The sequence below is a fragment of the Nelumbo nucifera genome, chromosome 8 (assembly GCF_055504915.1).
Source record: "Nelumbo nucifera cultivar China Antique chromosome 8, China Antique-T2T, whole genome shotgun sequence".
In the NCBI taxonomy this organism is placed as follows: domain Eukaryota; kingdom Viridiplantae; phylum Streptophyta; class Magnoliopsida; order Proteales; family Nelumbonaceae; genus Nelumbo; species Nelumbo nucifera.
Window position 1 is genome coordinate 12,461,520 of NC_142656.1, and position 23,299 is coordinate 12,484,818.

At 43.5% G+C, this 23,299-nt stretch overlaps 1 protein-coding gene across 1 annotated transcript; it reads right to left on the reverse strand.

Annotated features, from left to right (window-relative positions):
* Positions 1-1,310: 1,310 nt before the first annotated feature.
* LOC104592297 (D-glycerate 3-kinase, chloroplastic-like) lies at positions 1,311-8,903 on the reverse strand. Its single transcript, XM_010251586.3, has 12 exons — positions 8,578-8,903; positions 7,241-7,647; positions 6,906-6,985; positions 6,733-6,784; positions 6,610-6,651; positions 6,421-6,499; positions 2,539-2,570; positions 2,383-2,451; positions 2,215-2,289; positions 1,993-2,109; positions 1,820-1,870; positions 1,311-1,629 (listed from the first exon to the last, which is right to left on the reverse strand). The coding sequence occupies exons 1-12, from the start codon at positions 8,807-8,809 to the stop codon at positions 1,486-1,488; spliced, it is 1,380 nt and encodes a 459-aa protein (XP_010249888.1). The 5' UTR covers positions 8,810-8,903; the 3' UTR covers positions 1,311-1,485.
* Positions 8,904-23,299: the final 14,396 nt, after the last annotated feature.

The following is a 23,299-nucleotide window of genomic DNA, read 5'->3' on the forward strand; positions in this document are numbered from 1 at the left end:
TCTTGAGGAGTAATCTAAGCAATTGGTCACGACCAAACTAACTCTGCCTGAAGATTGACCCTCTTTCTTCTTAAATGTGCTGTTTTCTTACAAAAGAAAAAAAAAAAAAAAAAAAACAGTAAACAGGACTCAAATAACCATCTCACCTATCTTTAGGCACCTAAAGAGTTTCTCGTGAAGAGCTGCAGAGTTGCAACTTGAGTTGCAGGGTGCAACAGAGGTTGCCATTTGAAGTGTGCACTTTGTCATTTCTCAACTTCCTCAAAATGACTGAAGATTTTCGTGAAGCTAATATAGAAAAAATTGCCACCAAAAAAACCCAGAAGCTTGATGGTTGTGGAGGCAAGCCGTTCGTGGAGCTGCAGTGTGCACCGTACTCAGGCAATGGATTTGTATCCATCCAGTATCGCCATCTCCTGCCCCACTAGCTTCCCAACTGACCCCGGCTTGTGCGCACCATCCTCGGGCAATGAATTCGTATCCATCAGATGCAACGCCTCCGTCATCGTGTAAGCCTCCAACACTGTGTTGGAGCGTTGAATGCTTCCTCCAGTCGAGTTAATGTAGATAGCGCCGGTGAGGCACGTTGCGGGAAAAAGAGGAGAAGATTTGGATCCAACCATTTATAGAGAAAACCCTATTTCTGGTAATTGTTTTCATCATCGCTCTAGTCGACCTATTATTTTCATCGTGTCTTCTTAGCAACACAAACCCTAGCATCATCTTCCTAAGTTGATACGTCGGCTGCCGCCACGATATGATTTTAGCTGGGAAATGTCGTTGTTGCCACGATATGATTTTGGGTTTATTTGTTCATCTGTTGGATTTTATTTTGAAAATTTGACAAGTAGTGAAGGATAAATTTGATATTTCATTTTTTCTAGTTATTGTTTAAGGGTGTATCAATTGTCAGAAAATTTAAGGGTACCTTTAAACTTTATAGCCTAAATCTCTAAACCCTTCAATAGAAGCCATCACGCGTGTCCTCCAACAGGATAGGAGCCAAATATTTTCCACAAAAAGACAATGGCCAGATGATCAAAGTAAACAGTGAAAGTACATGTAAGACATGAGTTAAACCATTCATGGTTCAAAAAATGAACCTCGAGCAAAGCAGCCTCTTTAGCAGGATTCGACTATGATATTGGAAAGATATGATATCAGAAAATTTAGAACCAATCAACCAGTATCATAAAACTGGCATCCAATCAAATGATATTTATCAAAATTCATGAGACAGATTTGATTGGTCAAAGCCCTTTCAATATCACGACTTTCCGATAGCACAGATTTTACTCTTTAGCACTATCTGGTTCAAAAAAATCATTTATTATGCATGCTATTACATTTACACTTAATTGATAGCGATGACTACTCTGGTGGATATTTACTTTAAATGGTAAGTGCTTGTAACCACTAAACCATGCCCAAGAAATAAAAAAATGGCCTCTACTACAAACTAATACTATAAGGAACTATGATCTGCTAGTTAGCCAAGATTGGGTTCCTCTTTTCATCAATTTCTACAACGAGGAGATGCTTAGGATCTGATCCATTTGGTCCTTCTGAATAGAGGGTTGGAAGATAAGCATAGTATGCTGGCAGGTAACGTGAAACGAAGTCCATAACCTGCAAAATGAAGAAAGTTTTGTTTCACAAGTCAACCCACCAATAACATTAGCGTAACAAAGTACTACTGGAATGAGCTAGTATTTATCTGCTGGGATATGCAAATAATCAACTGGATAAACTGAACCTGAGTGCATATATTTAAACAAAAATAAATAAACAGAACATTAGTGCATACGAAAAAACCCACCTCCTCATCAGACATCCCTTCTTTGCCTTCCTCCCTCATGGCAATCTCTGCCTGCACAATACAGAAGGAACTGTGTTATAAACTTATGAATATAATAATTGGTTACTAAGGAATACAGTGTGTTCAAGTTCAAACTTCAAAGAGAGCAGGTTTAAATTCCAAGAGTAGCAAACCTGCAATCGCCAATCATACACACAACTTGGCTCTTTAATCTTGATTACTACCCATGCCTTTATGAACTTGTCCCATGCATCATAATAAGCTTCAAGGTTTTTGTTTACAACTACCAGCTGCAAAATTAGGATTTATTTAAGATAAGAAGGTTCGGTTAACATAGAAAAATGAGATAGTCCTAGAAACAAAACCTCAGCCAGACAAACTTGACAACTACAAACCTGTGGATCAACAGCTTTGACAACTTCCACTGGAAGGGGTTTAAAACCAAGCATCCATCCTTCAAACAGAACAACCTAATTGATCATCCAAAAGCAAAAGAATAATGAGAGAGGAAAAACTATTGGTCTGACTACTTATTGAAAAAAGACGGAGGATCACTCTCTTACTGTTAGTGGTCCTTCAACGTCTGGCCATGTTGAAGGATCAGCTCTGTCACCTCTCCCACCATATGCAGACTGCAGAACAGAAATATTCCATCAACATGTGACCTCAAACTCATTACATATGAAGAAACAAATAGAATTCGTAATTTCTTTACATACTTTGTCATATCGTGGCAGTTTCATCTGCATACCTGAATAGTTTACAAATAACTCATTATTCCTCAAAGAAGAATAAAAATAGAAAGGTAAGAAAATCAACAGAAAAAAATGCAACTTTATTAATTCCTCCACTTATATAAATACCATAAATTTTTTCACCTATTACTTTTCATTAGTGTTCATTAAAGAGGAAGCTATTAGAGGTAGAATGATTAAAATCAGATGTTGCAGCAGACTTTGCGTTGGAATGTAAGAGGGTTGGGTAGTGCTAGGAAAAGGAGGGTAATAAAGGATATGATTAGAAAGGAAAACTCGGATATAGTTTTGCTTCAAGAAACAAAAGTGGTAGATTGGGATAGGAAATGGGTGAGAAGTGTGTGGTGCTCTAGAGGATTAAGATGGTCTTTTATGCCGTCATGCGGTGCGGGGCTTCAGGAGGTATAGTGACAATGTGGAGCAAAGAGGTAGTGGAGCCAATGGAAGAGCTAATAGGTCAGTTTTCGATCTCTTTGAAATTTAAGAGTGTGGGAGAAGAGTTTACCTGGCTGATGACGAATGTCTATGGTCCGAATAGATATGGAGAGAGAGGTGAAATGTGGGAAGAGATCTTTGATATAAGGGGTTTGTGGGAGGGTCCGTGGTGTTTAGGTGGGGACTTTAATGTGATCAGATTTACAAATGAGACCAATAATCCCAATCAAGCGATCACAATCAACATGAGGAGATTCAATGAATTTATTATGAGGGTGAACTGTTAAAAATCCCCCCCCCCAAGATGCTCTAAGCTGGATAGGTTCATCTTTAGTTCAGATTGGGGAGAACATTGGCTAGGGCTATCAGCTAGGGCCTTGCCAAGAGTCACTTCAGATCATTGGCCGATAAGCATTGGAACTAGGAACTTTTTGAGTGGGCCTAAACTTTCAGATTTGAAAGTATGTGGCTAACACATCCAAACTTTACCCATAAGGTTAAAGAGTGGTGGAGTGAAGAAGTGGTAGGAACCCTTGGGATGGATGGGTGTCAAATTCCATAGGAAAATTCAGAGGCTAAAAGGTAAAATTAATGAGTGGAACAAGGAGCATTTTGGGAGAGTGGAGGAGAAGAAATTAAGTGTTATTTTCATGAACCATTTCAAGGCAGTCTACAAAAGACAGGGGGATGTGAGGCTTAGATGGCCTAGATTGGTTCATGAAAATAACACTTGGAAGAAATAAAGGGAGTTACTAGTCCTTTCTAATTTAATAAGCCAATCACAAGGGGCCTTCATTCAAGGAAGACAGATTATAGATCAAATTTTGATAGCAAATGAATGTGTGGAGGACTTCAAGAGAAGGGGGAAGAAAGGTTTCGTATGTAAACTGGACTTGGAGAAAGGGTATGACATGGTTGCTTGGTCTTTTTTGTTGGAGTCCCTGGGAACTTTGGGTTTGGAGAGAAATGGTGTGGTTGGACCGAGGCTTGTTTAAAAACTTGCCATTTTTCAGTTTTAGTTAACGAAGTTGTTTGAATGCATGTTAAAGTTGAAGGTCAATTTCGAAAAGAGTTGTGTAATGGGGGTAAATTTGGAGATGGAGGAGTTGAGTGAGGTAGTAGAGTCCTTGGGTTGCCTTACCTCTAGCTAGCCTTTGAAGTACTTGGGTATGCCTTTAGGAGATAGTCCAAGAGAAGGAAGATTTTGGAATTCGATTATAGAAAAGTGCACAAAGAAACTGGCTGTTTGGAAGAGAAACTACATATCCCTCGGGGATCGTATCATTTTAATAAGAGCTACTCTTGCGAACTTGTGAACTTACCTTCTCTCGGTCTTTAGAATGCCACAAAATGTGATTTTGAAGGTAGAGAAAGTCATGAGGGATTTCTTGTGGAAGTCAGGGGAAGGGAGGAAGGATCATGTGGTTAGGTGGGAAATAGTGTGTAAGAGGAAGGAGCAGGGGGGTTTGGGATTAGGCAATCTAAGGAAGAAAAATACAGCCTTGCTAGGCAAATGGCTGTGGAGGTAGCCTCTAGAAAGAGAAAGACTTTGGCATAAAGTTGTAAGGAGTGTGCATGGTGTTGCAGGAAATGGTTGGGATGCTGGTTTATCCCGACGGGCTACACGGAAATCTCCATGGAAGGCTATTCATAGTATTCTTCCTGTTTTCTTGAATCTGATCAGGTATGACGCTTGTTCTGGAGATAGGGTTTTGTTTTGGGAGGATGTTTGGATTTGTGACTTCACCCTCAAGAACCTCTTTCCCTCCTTGTATTCCATCTCGCATTTTAAAAATGAGCCAATTCAAAGGTTTGTGTCCTCCTCCTTTTCTTCTGGTATAAACAGGAACCTAGGTTTTAGAAGAGATTTGAGAGATTCTGAGCTTGACCAGGTTGCTTTGCTCCTTAAAATTATTGATCCTATTTGCTTGGACCCTTCTTCTTCAGATACCCGTATTTGGAAGCCTTTGCCCTCGGGATCCTTCTCTTGTGCTTCTTTCTTTGCTTCCTTGTGCTCCTCTCCGCTGCCTCAACCTTTTCATAACAAGGAAGTTTGGTCCAAACCTGTCCCTCCAAAAGTGGAAGCCCTATTGGAAAGTGCTAATCACTTGCCCTTTTGTTGTAAGCCTTTGGGAAAATCTTTTTGATCTTTTTGGGAGTAGGTGGATAGAACCGGAGCAGATTTGCAATCTTTTTGACCCTGCAACTTTCAGGTGATCAAAGAGAAGAGGAAGAGTTATGTGGAGGTGTGCTAGAGCTACAATGAGAAGGAGAGGGATCTGACATGTGTGTTAGAAAGTATTTTATGTAGGGCCATAAGCTAGGTAAAATCCTTGGACCTGTTCTCATCCTACTCTTTTGACGATATAAGTAGGAATTGAGAACAACTAGCCAAAAGTTTTGCAGTCAAAAGCAAGTCTTTGGTGGATTGGAAGCCTCCTGATGTAGGCTTCATTAAATTAAATTTTGATGGCAGTAGTTTGGGCAACCCGGGGCCATCTAGAACAATGTTTTAAAACGCGGAGGAGTGATGCGAGGCGTTCCACTACCTAGAGGCATGAGGCGTAATTCAGAACGCAAGAGGCATAAGCCTCCTGAACACAAGGAGGCATAAGCCTCCTGAACACAAGGAGGCGTAAGCCTTCTTAAGAGGAGGGGGGTTAGGAGGAGGATGAAGAGGAAGGAGGGATCTCATTTTTTTCCTTATTTTTCTTTCCCCTTATCTTTTCTTCCCTTCCCTTTCCTTTTCTCTTTTTTTTCTTCTCTTTCCTTTCCTTTTCTTTCCCTTTCTTTTCTTTTCCTTTCCTTTCCTTTCCTTTCCTTTTCTTTCCCTTTCTTTTCCTTTCCTTTTCTTTCCCTTTCTTTTCCTTTCCTTTCCTTTTTTTCTTTTTTCTTTTTTCTTTTTTTTCCTATAATTTCGTATCAGGTGTGCATGAGGCTACGCCTCTTGCACCTGAGGTGTACGCCTCTGGCATACGCCTCGGGGCGTTTTGGGAGCGCTTCCCACGCCTTTTAAAACACTGATCTGGAATAGGGGGAGTCTTTAGAAATGCTGAGGGCCAGATTTTAGCTCTATTTTCTAGTCGTATAGGGATGGGAGATTCAGTTAATGCAGAACTCCAAGCTGTGATACAAGGAGCAGAAATTGCAAAAGAGTTGGCAATGGAGCATTTAATGATTGAAGATGACTCCAAATTGGTTATTGGATGGCTAAAAGAACCGGAAATGGAAGCCTGGCCTTATAGGGGGTCTTTGAGAAGATTTAAGTGGCTAACATCAAATATCTCAGTCACAGTTCAATGGGAAAGCAAATCGGCAAATGGGCTAGCAGATTTCCTAGCCAAACAGGTACATAGGAATAAGCTCTTTTGGGCTCAATTGTAAGCTTTATGATGTAGTTTGGAGTCTTACCTTCTTTTGTCAATTTACTTAGGGCCGTGAGTGTTTCAATGGAAAACTGAAGATCATGGCTTCCAGAATTTCCTCGAAACTAAAATAAAAACAAATAAACATGTAAGCAACATATTAAGATCTGCTTCAAACAAGTTAGTTTAACTGGTGATTAGAGAAGGATTGGAGTGAGGATTTTTCTATCACTACCTCTAAAAGTGCATTTCCAGGATTTTCTTCTCTCAATTTATCCTGCAATATATATAAACTGAATTAGGAAAATGAAAATTCAAAATGAACAACAAGTCTTTAATCTAACTTCAATACGTGTACCTGGTCCTCAGCTGTCAAATAGAAATCATCTATAGATACTGTTGCGGACTTCCTGAGATTTAAACGAGTGTCAGAACTTTAAGATTTTTCATTGAGAGTTCACAATTCGCAATAAATAAGAAAATTAATTGTTTTGTATTTAAAATAATAAATTAACCTTTTGTTCAACCAACCTTCCAGTGCATCGGAAAAGATAATCTAGAGCAAAAACAAGTGTAGTCTTTCCACAACCTTGTGGAGCACTAAAGCCAATCTGGACCATGAAAAATATTTTATCCATGTCAGTTGCTTATGCTGAGATTCAGCTACTTCTAATGCAGAGGATTGAAAATATAGATTTAGAGCTCGGTTGTTCTATTTCAGTGCCTCTATTGCGAACCAATGGTTACGAGATACAAAACCGCATTATATGAGACATGATTAAGAAAACCCTAAGTCAATGAATAGTAATTGGGAGCAGCTAAAAATCAGGAAAAAGAAAAGGATAGCTTCTGACAAGATATTATACCACTAAGGGAGGGATTTCTTCTCCATCTTTGAAAATGGACCTGTGATGTGAAATCTGATCTTCACACCAAAAGAATACTGGTACATAGTAGTGATAAATTCTAGCTTTCTGAGGAATAGTAAGGTTAAGCTCATTGAGTTGAAATAATCTGCACAGGTAAAGTCCACATTCTAACCACCTGTCGATGTTCTCTGCAACCATTTCTGGGGTCAGACCCAATTTTTCTATAAGAGAACCTGAGCATATAAAGTCATAAAGGTCTTGCACTGAGGAAACCACTGGAGATGTGGCAGGAAAAACTGAATGCAAAGGACCCTGTCTCCATCTCTTGCTGCTGATATTATCAGAATCAGAACACATGGAATTGTCCTGTATCCATGAGCATCCCCGTGCTAGAGGAAGGATCCCTGTCAATAGAGAAAAGGGAAAAAAATTTACAATCTTAAATTCCCAAAACTATGACAGGATTACAAGGGGTGACAGGAAACTAGTAATTAACTCCAAAATATTATCACCACAGTGTACAACAGAAATAATGATCAGGCTGCTTTGCCACTTTCAGTAAACAATTTTATGTTATATAACATCAAAAGTATTGCACTAAGAAAGCCCATTTTTGTTCAACAAGAAGGGAATTTGACAAACATGTCTGCTTAAATTCTGTCAGGAATAACCATATTCAATTTGATCTCCTCGAACAAACAAGGTTATTTATACTTCCTTTTCTCTGACTCCCCATTGCGGGGATATATGGGAATAGAAACTAAATGAACCTCAAATCCAGAATAACAGAAAAAAAAAATTAAAACAAATAAAAATAAATTCCTGGTGTTTGAATTACTGAAATATTAAATAGTAAGACATAAAGCTCAGTATAACCCTAACCCTCTTTACTATGTCAAGTAAAATAACATAACTATGTAAAGAAACAGAACTGTGTAGGACGCATAGTTTCCAGTACTTCACCGGAGAAAATTACTAAACATTTAGAAAAAGAAACTCAATAAGAAAAGGAAAGAAACATACACAGAGAAGTTACACTAGCAATGTTTCAATAAATTTATTGAAGTACAAAAGATACAAAAGAATAGAAGGTGAAGGATGATCAGCAGGAGTGGACCACTTCTCGAACTAATTCATTTCCAGGAACCCGAGATAAGGCAACAAAAAGAAGAATAGAACATAAACAGCTCAAGTATTATAGAACGAGTGGGGAAATCGAATTGTACAATCAGTAAAACAACAACGCGAGAATTAAGCAACCCAAAAGCAAATGATTTAGAACACAAAAGCAGAGACGAAAGGTGATTCGTCTTCATCAAATGAGGAGTGGTTACCTGATTTTGCTGTTTGGATCGGCATCACGGAGATTTTACGAAATGAGAAGGAATTGTTAGAAGAAAATGAAGAATCGAAATTGGAAAAGTTAACCGTTGTCGGTGTACAGAGAAAAGATGAGACGACGTTGAAGCTTTGAAAGTAAGCCTGGGTTTTATAGGAGGAAGAAAGCGGTGGTGCGGTCAGCCACGGCGTCGGTTGCGACAAGATGCTAGCTATTGCCATCGTCATCCCCCCTTCGGAGCTGCTTCCTCAGTTTCCTCTCTCTCTCTCTTCCCCACGGAAAGCGCGAAAAACCAGCACGAAGCGTTAATCCTCTCCTGCAGGTTCGTTGGTGATGTCCATCTTGAAATTACTAAAATATCCTCCACCCAGACCAGTACGTCTGTCTAATCGTCTAGATATGACAATTCATCGGATCGGTGTGTGTAATACGATACGTTCCGGACTTTCGGTTTTTTTGAACCCACCGATGCGTTAAGGTTGTGTTTGGTTTGAAGAAAAAAGTAGAGAAAGGTAGAAAACCTATATAAGATTTGTAAAGATTTTTTTACTATTCCTTTCCTTTCCCCACCTTTTCCTTCAAACCAAACATAACCTAAATTTTAGGAGTTATTAAGTGTTGGCTGTCAAAGGGTCGAGTTTGGGTTAGGATGGGTCTGATTATTAAACAGCATAGAATCATGGACCGGTTAATAATTAGGACAACTGGGTCTGACCCTTTATTTAAACAGCGTAAAATCATGGGTGACCCTTTATTTATTTAAAATTTGAACTTTGAAAATATAGATTTAATAAAAATGACAGTAAAATTGTAAATTATTTGTAATGTTAATAACTTAATTTTAACTAACCAATTCATTATTAATCAAGATAAAATCATGGAATGACCAACATAATGGGTTCAGTTCAATCGAGCTGAATAGAGCCATTGACGTTCTGTAGTGTATACTTTACTCCTCCATCCATCAAAATGAAAAGAAAAACAACTAGAGAATATTTGGAATAAGATGAATTCCATTTTTTCCAGCTTCATGGAGGCTACATAATCTAGGGTATCACAAACTAGGCTAGTCGACGAGGCCTCCTACAGTGCTTGGGAAAAAGGATGAACAAACCTCCAAAAACAAGCAATAACATACAAAAGGCAATAAAAAAGATACACAAATTAGTAATAGTACTTTGTATTGCATAATAAGGCAAGTACAGGGACACAATTACGGGGGCCCCTATTCACCTAAACTTTTAGGGTTTTGACATAAGAATACATTAAAATGTTAAATAATCATGCTAATAATTATAATAATGTCATTAACATTCCCCTACATACAAAATGCATACATGTTCCCACTCAAGACGCACACAAAACACTCCAATGGCGTGTTGAGGTTGCAGTGGAATGTGCTTGATGGCGTGGTAAAGAATCTGACTGTAACAAGGGGTAGCCCATCACCCAAACCTATAACCCCCTGCCCCTAACTCTGGTGCAGGTAAGATTCAATCCCAATTCTCCACTACAACCGGGCAGAGACCTTACCATGCAACTAGCCAATTGGCACTTTGCATGAATTCCAAGTTTTTCTTGTATCAATTCGTCATTTGAAATGAACTCACTATCAGTAAACTAGTAAAGATGGGATTTCAAAACTTGAATTCATCTTATTCATCTTTTTTTTTTCTCTTTAACCCCAAACTTCATCATCTCATTCTTCTTTCTATTGGTACAAAAAATTGAACTCATTAGATGGCAAGTTCATATCAAGGAAAACTATGGCGTCTAAGTACATTCTTTCTAACCCCATCATCATCATCCAAGCCTTGTCCCAACTATACGGGGTCAGGCTGCATCAATCCTATTTAATCATTCCACTCTGTTCAATTTGATCTCGTATTACCCTTCTCATCCCAAGCCCAGATATTTAATCATTCCATTCTACATCAATCCTTGGTGGGATGCCTGACTTAGGCTTATTTCCAAACATCCCATAATGGGCCAGGACCTGTTAGAATATGGACCACCTCAATCCATGTTGGATTGGATACAGACAAAAAGGCTGTCAAAATTTTTTTCTGTTGTTTGTTTTGACATTTTCAGGACCAGGAGTTGTTCAATATGTATCTGTCACTTACTCCACTCCACACATCTCAAGATTCTATCCAAGTTCCAATTTTCAGAGTGATAACAATCTCATTTTTCCCATTTGAAAGAATCCAAGGATTTTTACTAGACACTGATATTGTTGTTGGGGAGAAGAAATTAAGGACAAGAATGGAGTGAGGGTTGTGGTACAGATTCTGTTTCTATATCTCCAAGTTCCAATTTTCAGAGTGATAACAATCTCATTTTTCCCATTTGAAAGAATCCAAGGATTTTTACTAGACACTGATATTGTTGTTGGGGAGAAGAAATTAAGGACAAGAATGGAGCGAGGGCTGTGGTTCAGATTCTGTTTCTATATCTCCAACGTCCCAATCTAATAGGCATTCCAATGATCTTCAATCTCATAATTAGGAACTGTTTATGGATGAAAAACAACAGTCTGATACGCCCAATCCTGCAAATCTCTCAGTACTAATCAGATGATCTCATAAGAACAAGACAAAGACCTCGACGCCCAACTAGCACGAAAGCGAAGAGATGGAATCGATTACACTGTCTGTTATAGTAACTCTAAGAAAGGAAGCTCCATTTCCAAATTCATGCCGGACCCAGAAAATGCAGCATAGAAGGAATGGTCTTCATCACTATCACTATAATACAGGGAACCTCAAGTTTCTCTGCAAGTAGACACAGTCAAAAAGAAGCTTCATTAGAGATTGGTGAAACAACAACTCATCAAAAGGGGGAGTTAGGCATACTACTCAACTACCTCAAGAGTTTGGAACTCATGTGGATACTTTTCGGTTCAAAAAAGAGTGTACTGGTGGTAGCTGAAATTTGTATCTCGTGACTACTTGGAAGCATGGAGAGTTGGCTGGAAACAGTGTCTGGAGAGAGAGAGAGAGAGATCTTTTTCTTTTTTGTTTCAATGGGAAAGTTCAGTTGAGAGGTATTGGTATTGGATAAAAGTTGGTAGGGGCCATAAGGGAGGAATAAGAAAGTAACTTTGGATTCGGTTCATATTTTATATTGTTATTTGGTGTCAATTAGAGACAAAAGGGTGATTATTTTCTAAATGTTGTTGACCTGAATTAGGGTTGTTCATAAGCAACTCGACCAAACTGACCAACTTGGACCAACCCAACCCGAGCCAATTGGGTTTTCATCAACACTGGTCGGTTTCGGTTTTTTTGTGTAAAAACCGAAATCGACCCAAACCGAACCAACTTAGTTCCTATTTAACTATTTAAATATATATTTCAATTTTAAATTAAATCAACCTAATCTATTTAAATATATATTTCGATTTTAATTTAAATATATTTTATATTTAAAACTGTTAAATAAAGATATTTCAGTTTTACATAAAAACTAAAATATCTGACAATCCCAACTTGCACCAGGCATGGGCCATGGAGGGCATGGATGAACTTAGAGCCGAAACCGACCCAAACCGACCCAACCTGACTCAAACAGACCAGGTCAGTTTTGCTTAACACTAGGTCGATTTCGGTTTCCATCTCAGGTAACCCGACCAGGTCAGGTCGGTTAGAAAAACCTCAGTAAACCGACCCAACCCGACCCGTGAACAGCCCTAACCTGAATGATCGGACTGTTCGGCCCAAAAACCGTTCAGGCAACTAGTTCTGTTTCACCCATAAGCTATTTCTTTGCCAAAAACCCTTGACTTGGTCAACAACCTATTGATCAAGGTGGTTAAACCATTGATCCATTCGACCCAGACAATAAATTTTGGCTTTTTAAATTTTTTTTATTATTTTAAATTGAAATGGGCCATCTGCTTGGGCCAGACAGTCAAACTGCTGACCCAAAAACTGGTGGCCAAAATAGTTTCTATTGCAGGTCGGTTTTTAAAGCATTAGATTAAAATGTTATTTTCATTGCAATAAACGTTTAAAATGGCATTTTCTCCAAAAAATTGTTTTTGAATAACTTAAAAATACTCTAAAAAAAGTAAGGAAGAGAACAAAATGTATACGTGGCACTGACAAAGCGTTTCCAGCTTTGGAGAATCTCCTTACCAAACACTGCCTTAATTTGCAATTAATCTGGTATTTGGTAAACTTGCAAGTAATTAATTGGTATTACTGACAGCTGAATCTAGTAACCTACATCAGAAACACATTTAGCCGTGGGCCGTGGCTGCAGGTAGTTATAAAGGCATACGTATATACACTCCGGAGGGTAAACTGGTCAGGAAACTTCAACGGTAGGGATAATTTAGTCATTAAGGTCACCATCCAAACTCGAAAGCAGCGTAGGATAAGAGAAGCAGTCCAGGTCAGTAGTAGCGTGAAGAAAGCAAGCACATACACGCTTCTGACGAGGATCATAGTGGGTGGACGGTTTACGATAACCATGAATGAAACAGACTAGGATCTGATATAGTGATATCCACACTGACCAAAAAGCACCTGGTCCTTTATTGAAACTACGAAAATGCCACTGATCCTTTCGAGTTACAAGATTACCATTTGCACCCTTAACTCCCCAAAATTACAGAAGTACCACTCTTGCTCATCCTGCAACCAAGTATCATCATTTTCCTTATTTTATATTTTGTTTGCAAAACTGCAAGAGTAATAATAATGTTTGGGTTGTTATTTCAATTCCAACTATTTGAAGCACTCCCCATTTATTCCCCCTTGAGAATGAAATTCCATTCTATTATCATATATATTCTTGTTTGAACCAAATAGATTATGGAAATAGATTACTATGATTTCGATTCCGAAAAATTTTAATTTTGATTTTGATTCTAATTCCATTTCTAATTATCGATTTATTATACTACCCTTCCTTTTAGTTATAAACAAAAATTGTGCAATGATAAAATTTATTATAATACCAGATGTAGGTGCATATGGCAGGGTCGGGATGATGCCACGTGGCATCGGCTAGATTGATTCTTGGTCGTCCGTTGGTAACAACCTCAACCTCCTCCAAGGCGAGCTCAAGTATAAATAGGTGTGTCACTCCCTATGTAAGCTATCTGGGTTTTTACTACTCAGGCTCTTTAGCACTTGGGTGACCTCATTTGAGCTCCTCCCCTCGTCCGACCCCTTGTTATGCATTTAACTAAGTTGATCATCGGGGCCTCTGTCCCTAGGATAATACCCGGGGCCTTTTGACGTGCTCTTTGATCCTCAGGTTGGATACGTCAGCCCATGAACATACTAGCCCTTGTTTAAGGAAGTAAAATTACCTTATTACCCTTGGCCCAACCTTGGCAGCAACACTACCTGATGGTGCGTAATCCGGGCGGTCTTAGCTGTCAACGACCTTGCCTCTAAGTGGAATTGCAGGGAACCTGAAATGGAGAAGATGAGGAAACTCTGGGGGGAACCCGATGTAAAGGCTCCGAAGCTCAAGTTAGAATCCTTCAAAGGCAAGATAAAACCAGATAGCGCAAAGTTTGCATACCTTGTTCTTGGGGGGTAGAGAGCCTTTCATAACCACCTCGCGCACTCACTCCTAAGCTTCTGTCAGGTCAGGTATGATTACTTCCGTGCTTCTGCCAGTTCGGGTGTCATCACCTCTGCTGGGGCAGAACCGCCACTGCTCTTTTTGTCGGAACCGTCTCTGTAACTGGAGATGGCGGTGGCAGGTGGCGGTGGCAGGTGGCCGTTGAAGTGCGGCTGTCAAGCGTCAGACCCCAAGTCAGTCAGGTGCGCCGCCCCTGGATACGGACTCCTTCGGTGTCAGGTACGATGTGGTTTTCTAGTTCGGCGTCCTGGAGGCGAAGTGCTGGAGTGGTATGCGAGGTGAAGTCTTGAGTTCGGATAGGGGAGTGTCCCAAACTGCCATGAGGCGGGCTAGTTCGGGTCACTGCTTTGTGTAGCTCGGGGCCTAAGGGAGAGTTCGAGCTCCTTGTAGGAAGTTCGAGCCCTTATTAGGGAGGTCGGGCTCCTCGTAGGGAGTTCGGGCTCCTCGAAGGGAGTTCGGACTGCTGGTTTCTTTCCTTTGGTGTTTGCGCCCTGGGTACGCTGCTTTAAGTGCCGAGCTATTTTTTTTGCCACGTGGAGTGATTGCGAGGTCGGGCCAAATCTTCCTTCATCAATTGCCCCCCACTCCTCGCGCTAAGGGTCTTGCCTTGGCGCTGGGAGTTCGCAAGGTGTCAGGTAGATTTGCCCGGTACTTTGAATCTTGGTTCTGATGGCGCGAGGTGCGTTGTTAGGGTTCCTTGGGTTTCTTCGAGCGCCCAAAAGGCGGGAAACGTGCCGACCTGCCTAAACGCTGATAGATGCGATGGCGTGCGCTTTATTTCGAAATTTCAAAAAAGCGCACCACTTGGGAGGCGCGATAGCAGGCGTCTTTTCTAATTTGAAAAAACGTGCCGCTACCGCTTTTATTGAGGAGACGTGCGCTGGCGTTCCGTCAGTTTCGAAAAGACGTGCGCCAGCGCTCTGTCAATTTCAGGAAGACGTGCGCCGGCGCTCTGTCAATTTCAGAAAGACGTGCGCCAATCACGTCTCGGTCTCAGGGGACGTGCAGTCAATGCGGCTGTGGGCCGTCGGATTTGGCTTTGATCTAAGCCGTCGCTTTTCGATCACTGTGAGTATAAATAGCAGGGTGGACCCTAGTCGCTGTCACTTCTGTATTTCTCTCGAGCTCGTGTCCGAGTTTCAGCTCGCATCCAGTTCGCGTCCAGGTTTTTTCAGTTCGTGTTCAAGGTCTTTTGCTCGTCTGAGATCCTGTGGTCTACAGCCTTTTTTCGGGTGAGTACTTTCTTGGAATCCATCTTACTCCCAGATGTCTAGCTTGGATAGCTCAGATAGTCCTTCCAGCGGGTCTGATGCAGGTTCTAGGAACCGAGTTGCATCCCCTGATAGTCCTAACGAGCCGGAGGTAGAGCTCGAGGAAGAGTTCAAACTCGTAGGCCAAGGCGCTTCGGGTAGTTTGGCGTCCACCTCTCGTCGGGGTCGGATGTTAGACAAGTTTGGCCCTTCGACCATGACGCCCGAGGGGCTCCAATCCCTCATTACCTACTATAACTTGCCCAGGGAGTACACTTATTTCATACCTTCGGGTAGCTTTCCTTGGGAACACAGTCCTGATGAGATCGTGATATTCCGGGAGCATCTCGCCGCGGGGCTGCGATTGCCTTTCCATCCCCTCCTTGTCGAAGTCTTGAACCACTTCGGCGTGACGGTTGGCCAGCTTCACCCGAACTCCATTCGAAATTTGGTGGGGACAATCTCCTTATTTTGCGAAGAGAGCTTTCCTTTGGACTTGGAGATTTTTTCTTCAATCTTGATGCTCAAGAAGCAAGCGGGTCCCCTCCTCAGGCGTAGGCGGGCATACTACCTGTCTCCTTGCCCTGGCTTTAAGCTTTTACATGAACTCCCCAACAAGGTCCCAACATGGAAGCAGGACTATTTCGGGGTCCGAAGTGTGCTGGGGTGGCCATTTCAGACCGGGTGGGGGATGGCCGCTCCTGACTCCGGGGTCACGCTTGAAAAAGAGACGGCGAAGGGCCTCCGGCAATGGGAGCGGCTTGGGCTGAAGTGTCAACAGTATCTGACGGAGGCCAAGCTCATTGTGGCCGGCCTGAGCTCGGGTAGGTTCTTCACTTAGAGATTCTGTCTTACTGTCTTTCTTGCTTTTTACTGATGGCGAACTTCTTTTCGTAGGTGTGATGGACTCTCGAGGGACCCGTGGTGGGCACTTGTTCCAAGGCATGAAGAGGAGAAAGCAGGTTGCCAAGCGAACTCGCACCGAGATGCCCCGGGATGCGGAGCCCGAGGTGTCGGACTATCCGTCAGAAGATCTGCCCAGGGAGCCCGAGATGGTTCCTCCAATGCAGGAGCCGGCAGGGGTCCCTTATGCTGAGACTACTTACATAGGGGCTCCTACATACTCTGGTGCTCCTGCTAACTCCGAGTCTGCTCATACGCGAGGTGGGCCCTCAGGCTCGGGGGCCTTGGGGGATTTCAAGAGTGTGCTGTCGCCGACCCATGCTCTTCAAAAGAGTAAGGAGGCCATTTTCCCCGAGGAGGTCGCGGCGTGGACTGATCTCCCTCTGCATCAAGTGGTCTGTCGTGCCGTTACCCATGCCATGGTGGTAAGTGTTCTCCCTTTTTTAGAGCTCTTTGGCTTTCATTTTGTTGGTTCTTTTGACCACTCGGTTCTTTTTGGTAGGTGAATTCTTCTATTCACGCTTTGGCGGCTCAGGCGGAGAGGAGCTCGAGGCAGGCGCGAGCTGCCGAAGAGGCTCTTTGCGCTGCTGAGACGACTTCGCGAGCTGCTGAAGCGACTGCTCGTGCTGCCAAGGAGGCTGCTCATTTTTCACGGATCAGGCAGGCAAGGTCTCAGAGAGATGCCGAGGCCATGGGAGTGGTGGTGAAGCACATGGCGGACTTGAGGCTGGATCTGTAGCATCAGGTTGAGTACCTTTAGGAGGACATCAGGGAGAGGACGCAGATCTTTTCTCAAGGTATCGAAGATGCCAAGAAGAAGGTTGTCGATGAGTACATTGCTTCGCTGGGCTTTGATGATCTGATGGTGGATTCATACAGGAGGGGTTTTAAATTAAGCCGGTGGATGATCCGTAATACGTACCCCGAGCTCGATATTAGCGTCATATCCACTTCGCGCATAACTCAGGAGATGGCCAATGCTGCTGATGGTGAGCCAGACTCCGAGGGCGAGGCAGGGCCTTCGGGTATTGTTGAAGTGCCTTCTGATAATGAAGAAATAGCTCCGGGCTTGTAATTTTTTTTTGAATGTACTACCTTACTTTTGAAATGGAATGACTCTTTTGGTTAAGTGTTGGTTGTTCTTTCTCCCGAATTGAGCATATTTGCTGAACTAATCATACGTCCGATTTGTTTCCTATCCAGGCTACCGCACTCGCGCGGCCTGTTTTGGTGGTGATTTTATCCGTTTTGCTTGGCGGTCTATAGGTAGTATTGCCTTAGGTTGACGATGTTCCATGCTCGAGGTACTTGCTTACCCTCTAAGGTTTCGAGCTCGTATGCCCCCCCGAGTGCTTTCTTTACTCCTTCCCAATTTGGTCCGAGTTTGCCCACGCCGGGTTCGGGTACCACGATCTTACAGAGAACCCGGCCGCCAACGCGGAAGCTCCTCCTCTTTACTCTGGCGTTATAGTACCGAGCTACCTTTTGCTGGTAGGCCGCAGTTCGGATGTGCGCGAGGTCTCTTACCTCATCCAGTAGGTCGAGGTTGGTGCGTAACTCGTCTCCGTTTGTCTGCTCGTCGTATGCTTCAAGTCGTAGTGTAGGTACTTCGATTTTCGCCAGGATTACTGCTTCGGTGCCGTAGGTGAGGTTAAAGGGGGTCTCTCCCATAGCGGTTTTTTCCGTGGTTCGGTGAGCCCACAGGACACTTAGTAGCTCGTCCGCCCACAACCCTTTAGCTCGGTCTAGTCGTGCTTTCAGTCCACGGAGGATGGCTCTGTTCATTACTTCTGTCTGACCGTTTGCCTACGGGTGTGTGACCGACGTGAAGTTCTGACGAATTCCCATATTTTGGCACCATTCTTGGAACTTGATATCCTCGAACTGTTTGCCGTTGTCGGAGATCAGTACCGAGGTAGCTTGAAGCGACATACTATGTTCTTCCAAAAGAAGTTCTGTATGTTTTGGGCTGTAACTGTTGCTAGAGGTTCAGCTTCTATCCACTTTGTGAAATAATCTACTGCCACCACTAGGAACTTTCTCCCACCTGTTGCTGGCGGGAATGGCCGCAGAAGGTCGATGCCCCATTGTGCAAAGGGCCATGGACTGGTGAGGTACTTGAGGTCGGCAGCAGGCTGATAGTGGATATTGGCATGCTTCTGACACTTGTCGCATTTTCTGACGAGCTCGACGGCTTCTGCCTTCATCGTTGGCCAGTAGTATCCTTGTCGAAGTGCCTTTTGAGCGAGGGCTCTACCTCCCAGGTATCCGCCGCACAGACCTTCATGAGTGTCGCGGAGTACGAGGTCGGCTTCGACAGGTCTTAAGCAACGCAGGTAGGGGAGCGTGTAGGATCGTCGGTACAACCGTTCGTCTATTATGATGTATTTGGCTGCCTGGTGCTGCACCCTCTTGACTGCATTGCGGTCCGCAGGGAGGGTTCCATCTACCAGGAAGCTCGCGAGTGGGTCGATCCAGCTCGGCTCTGCTTCAAGAACGGGAGCGACCACTTCTTCCCTATCGAGAATGCTGGGCCGAGGTAAGTCCTCTATGTACAGAGTTCTCATGGCATTGTGACTTGTGCTGGCTAACCGGGACAGGGCGTCGACCTCAGTATTACTCCTCTCTTGGCCGCCGCGAGCTGCACCGCGGGGTTTAACCGCGGTATCTGTAAGCATGCTTCATTGAACCACTTGATGTAGCCCCGGATGGATTCTCCTTCCCTCTGGACTACTCCGAAGATGCTTTCCTCTGTTCTGGGGCACCGCTTGCTGGTGACAAAGTGTGCGGTGAAGACCTGCACGAACTGGGCCCAGCATTTTATCGACCCGGGGGCCAGGTTCCTGTACCAAGTGCGGGCTACCCCCCTGAAGGTGGTGGTGAAGGCCACACACATAAACGATTCACTGGCCCTGGCGAGGTGCATTTGGGACTGAAAAGCGTCAACATGATCATTGGGGTCGAAGGACCCATCATACTTGTCCAAAGGTGGGAGCTTGAAATCTCTAGGCAAGGGAACCGCCAGGAGTTCTGATGCATGGGGAGAAGGAACTAAGAGAATCGGGGCAGCTCCTACCTCGTCCGAGCTCGTCTCTTCCTTGCCTCTAAGCTCTGGCAGGACACGGGTGGCAGTTCGGCGACTTCGCCAGCGCCTTCGTTGTTGATGGGCCTGGTACTGGCACTGCTGGCCTCTGTGTTGCCGAGCTCGATGGGCCCGGAATGCTGGTAGTCTGCTGCCAGGGTGCCGAATCGGTTTTCCGTGAGCGGGAACTCGGTCCTAGAACGCCGAGGTGCCGACCTTGCAGGTGAAGTTCCTGACCCGCCTGCGAGCTGCGAGGCGGGGATGATTTTTCTCTCTCTTCGGTCGGGGGATGAGGCCTGGTTGTTAGGGGGGTTCTAGGGCCGGGAGGCCTTTCCCTGGTGGGGGCGTCCATCTTGTGGGGAGGCCTTAACCGGCCTCGGAGCGGGGTGCCGAGGTGGAAGTAGTGGTTGGTTCAGCGGCAGTTGGGGGAACTGTTGTTGATAGTGATACTGGGAGATGTTGTGCAGTACTTGGTGCTGGTGGAACTGGTGTTGCTGGAACTGTTGCATTTGGGCTTGCATTGCCCGCATGCACTGCATTAGGTCGTCCAACCGGTTTTGGCTGGCTGCCAGGGGGACGACAGTTGGTTCAGTAAAGGTTGTCTCGATAGGGGGAGGAAAGGGGATGCTCATGGCAGGAAGGTTTATGGGCGCCACTGCTTGTGGCGCATTCAAGCTGGGGATCCCATCCACCGAAAGGGGGATGGTGAACTGTCCGACGCACACCACGGGGACTTGAAGTTGTTCCCCGGTGGTGTTTGTCTCCGTGCCACGTCCGGCGTTGCTGGAAGATGCCATGAGTGTTGGGTTTTTTGAAGAAAAGAGGTTATGAGAGTTTGGAGGGAGGCTTTTTGAAGCGTTTCCCACAGACGACGCCAATTGATGGTGCGCAATCCGGCCGGTCTTAGCTGTCAACGACCTTGCCTCTAAGCGGAATTGCAGGGAACCTAAAATGGAGAAGATGAGGAAGCTCCGGGGGGAACCCGGTGTAAAGGCTCTGAAGCTCAAGTTAGAATCCTTCAAAGGCAAGATAAAACCAGATAGCGCAAAGTTTGCATACCTTGTTCCTGGGGGGTAGAGAGCCTTTTATAACCACCTCGCGCACTCACTCCTAAGCTTCTGTCAGGTCGGGTATGATTACTTCCGTGCTTCTGCCAATTCGGGTGTCATCACCTCTCCTGGGGCAGAACCGCCACTGCTCTTTTTGTCGGAACCGTCTCTGTAACTGGAGATGGCAGTGGTAGGTGGCCGTTAAAGTGCGGCTGTCAAGCGTCAGATCCCAAGTCAGTCAGGTGCGCCGCCCCTGGATACGGACTCCTTCGGTGTCAGGTACGGTGTGGTTTGTCTAGTTCGGCGTCCTGGAGGTGAAGTGCTGGAGTGGTGTGCGAGGTGAAGTCTTGAGTTCGGATGGGGGAGTGTCCCGAACTGCCATGAGGCGGGCCAGTTCGGGTCACTGCTTTGTGTGGCTCGGGGCCTAAGGGAGAGTTCGGGCTCCTCGTAGGGAGTTCGGGCTCCTCAAAGGGAGTTCGGACTGCTGGTTTCTTTCCTTTGGTGCTTGCACCCTGGATACGCTGCTTTAAGTGCCGAGCTATTTGTTTTTGCCATATGGAGTGATTGTGAGGTTGAGCCAAATCTTCCTTCATCACTACCCTTCCATCTTAAATTTAAGGGTTCATCTCTTCATCCAAATGGACTTGAAACCCATTGAGTTAGAGGATGATAAAGAAAGATTTTTGTTTTTCCATCTGCTTTCTGTTTCAAATAATAATTGGACAAAAGATAAGGGTTAACTTGGTCCACATATAAAATTTTCCTTGCAAAAGCAACAATCATGATTTAAATGATACTAAATCCATCACATTGTGATACACGGATTGTTAAATGAAATTCTTTGGAGATAAAAGAAACGCGGTTATGCTGTTATCGGGTTATGCCATTCCTTACGTCATTTATAAATTATATAATGGTATTCTGGTACCTGTTCAAAGCTTATGGGTCCTTTCCTCTAAAAAAAACGTTTATGGGCCCTCAACCAAAATTTGTGGGCCTGACATATTCAAATGCTGTAGAAACCTTATCCAATTCAAGTGTGAAAAAGCCCAGTCCAAAGAAATAAAACAGTCAGCATAGTCCAAGGATTTGAATGAGCTAGGCGGCCCAACGAAACAAGACATTAAATAAAGGGTTGAATGAGCTAGGCAGCTGGCAGTTGGACTGCACCTTTTATTAGGGTGTGGAAAATTGACAACCAGCTCCTTTTATCAGCCGATTAATTCGAAATTCATATGGTCCAAGGATTTGAAATCCATCTAGATTTTCTGATAATCTTTTGAAAAGGAGGTCGGACCCTTAAGATGGAGGCCCGATACGAATAAATGTTTCAATCCAGCCCATCAAATCCACACTACAGGTATTGATCAGAAACTGGAATTGGACTAGAGTTGGTGGACTATAATAATCACTATATGGAGTTATTTTAATATGTATGAAAAAATAATGGGTTTTGAAAAGTAAATAAAATATTAATTTTTTAGTAGAGTTGATATAGATGGGCCCACATATACCAATTAAATGGTTTTTTTTTTGACAATGTGGGCCATTTTGTTGGTGCAATTTCTATGAAGACAGAAATTGATTGAATATCTGCTACGCTAACCTTGGACTAAAGCCGTGAATCACAGTTCTGATGTGACTCCAGAGGATGATGAGGTGACATTAGATGGGGTCTAGAATACATCCAAAGGCCATGATTTTAGGTTTTAGTCTAAGGCTACGCCCCGCGTATGACATAGAAGGTTTCACCTCTGAGAAATTGGACTCTCAGATGATAACAAATTAACAAGGCAGTCAAGCTCAGCAGAAATCAGCTACTCCACTTGGTGTAGCGCTGGGCTAAAACCCTTAATCACGGTCTTTGATGCGTTGCTGTGACCCCGCATCAGAGTCACTTGATCCAATTCAAGGTGGCTTCACTTTATGACCGACCATAGGCCACTTTACCACCGACCACTTGTTATGATTAATTGACGCTAACAAATTAACTACATTGAAAATATAGGGAAAAACAAAAAACAAAAAAATGATTCCAGGGGTAGTAGGCCAAATTTCTAATTCACGCTGAACGCCATTAAGACTGATGGATACTTCTCGGAGATTCCTGAACTCTCTGTTAATTCAAAGGACAACAGTAAGCTTATAACACTTAATGATGGACAACTAACATATTTCACAGACCCAAAGATTGATGCAAGCAATAATAGCTTTATGGATTTTCTCTAATTCTGTAAAATGATCGCCAGATCAGTAAGGTTCATTCATCTGTGAGGATGCTTGTTGATTAGTTAAGGCACAAATCTGGGTTTGGCTTGTGATTTATATCAGCATGAATGCAATCATATTAGTCATTTGTTTCGGCATTGCGCTTTTGATTGGCCCTTCTGGTTTGGAGTATTTATGGGTAAGCATGTTCCATCTTCTGATTCTTATAGCCTGCATCCATGTATTGATGCTCGTTGCCACCTCCCGAATATTGCTTTGTCTAATAGGCTTCACAGCCATCTATATGATGCGATATTAACACATTATTCTGCAATAATCAAATTACTGACTTTGGAGTAAACCCTCTCATGGATGCTTGGTGCAAGATTGATTCTGTTGGGACACTCCCGTTATGGGCCCTAATCATGGAGCTCTTGGCTGTGCTGCATCACTGGCTTGGATATGATGAAGGGTTTGTTCACTTGTTTGCTGCAGTGACAAGGGGCCCTATTCAAAGTGCCGCAAGCAGCATGGAATCAGAATAGATTACTAGTTCACTACTCGGGAAGAGAAAATCTACAGGTATTTTCAAGTTTCCAATAGCAGGTGGAACCGTGGAAG

What these genes read in the sequence shown, in the direction of transcription:
- LOC104592297 (XM_010251586.3), bottom strand. Translation starts at nt 8,809, where the DNA reads ATGACGATGGCAATAGCTAGCATCTTGTCGCAACCGACGCCGTGGCTG. An exon ending in ATTTGACAGCTGAGGACCAG is followed by an intron (nt 6,652 to 6,732) that starts GTACACGTATTG and finishes TATATATTGCAG; the next exon opens with GATAAATTGAGAGAAGAAAA. An exon ending in TCAAAGCTGTTGATCCACAG is followed by an intron (nt 2,110 to 2,214) that starts GTTTGTAGTTGT and finishes CTAATTTTGCAG; the next exon opens with CTGGTAGTTGTAAACAAAAA.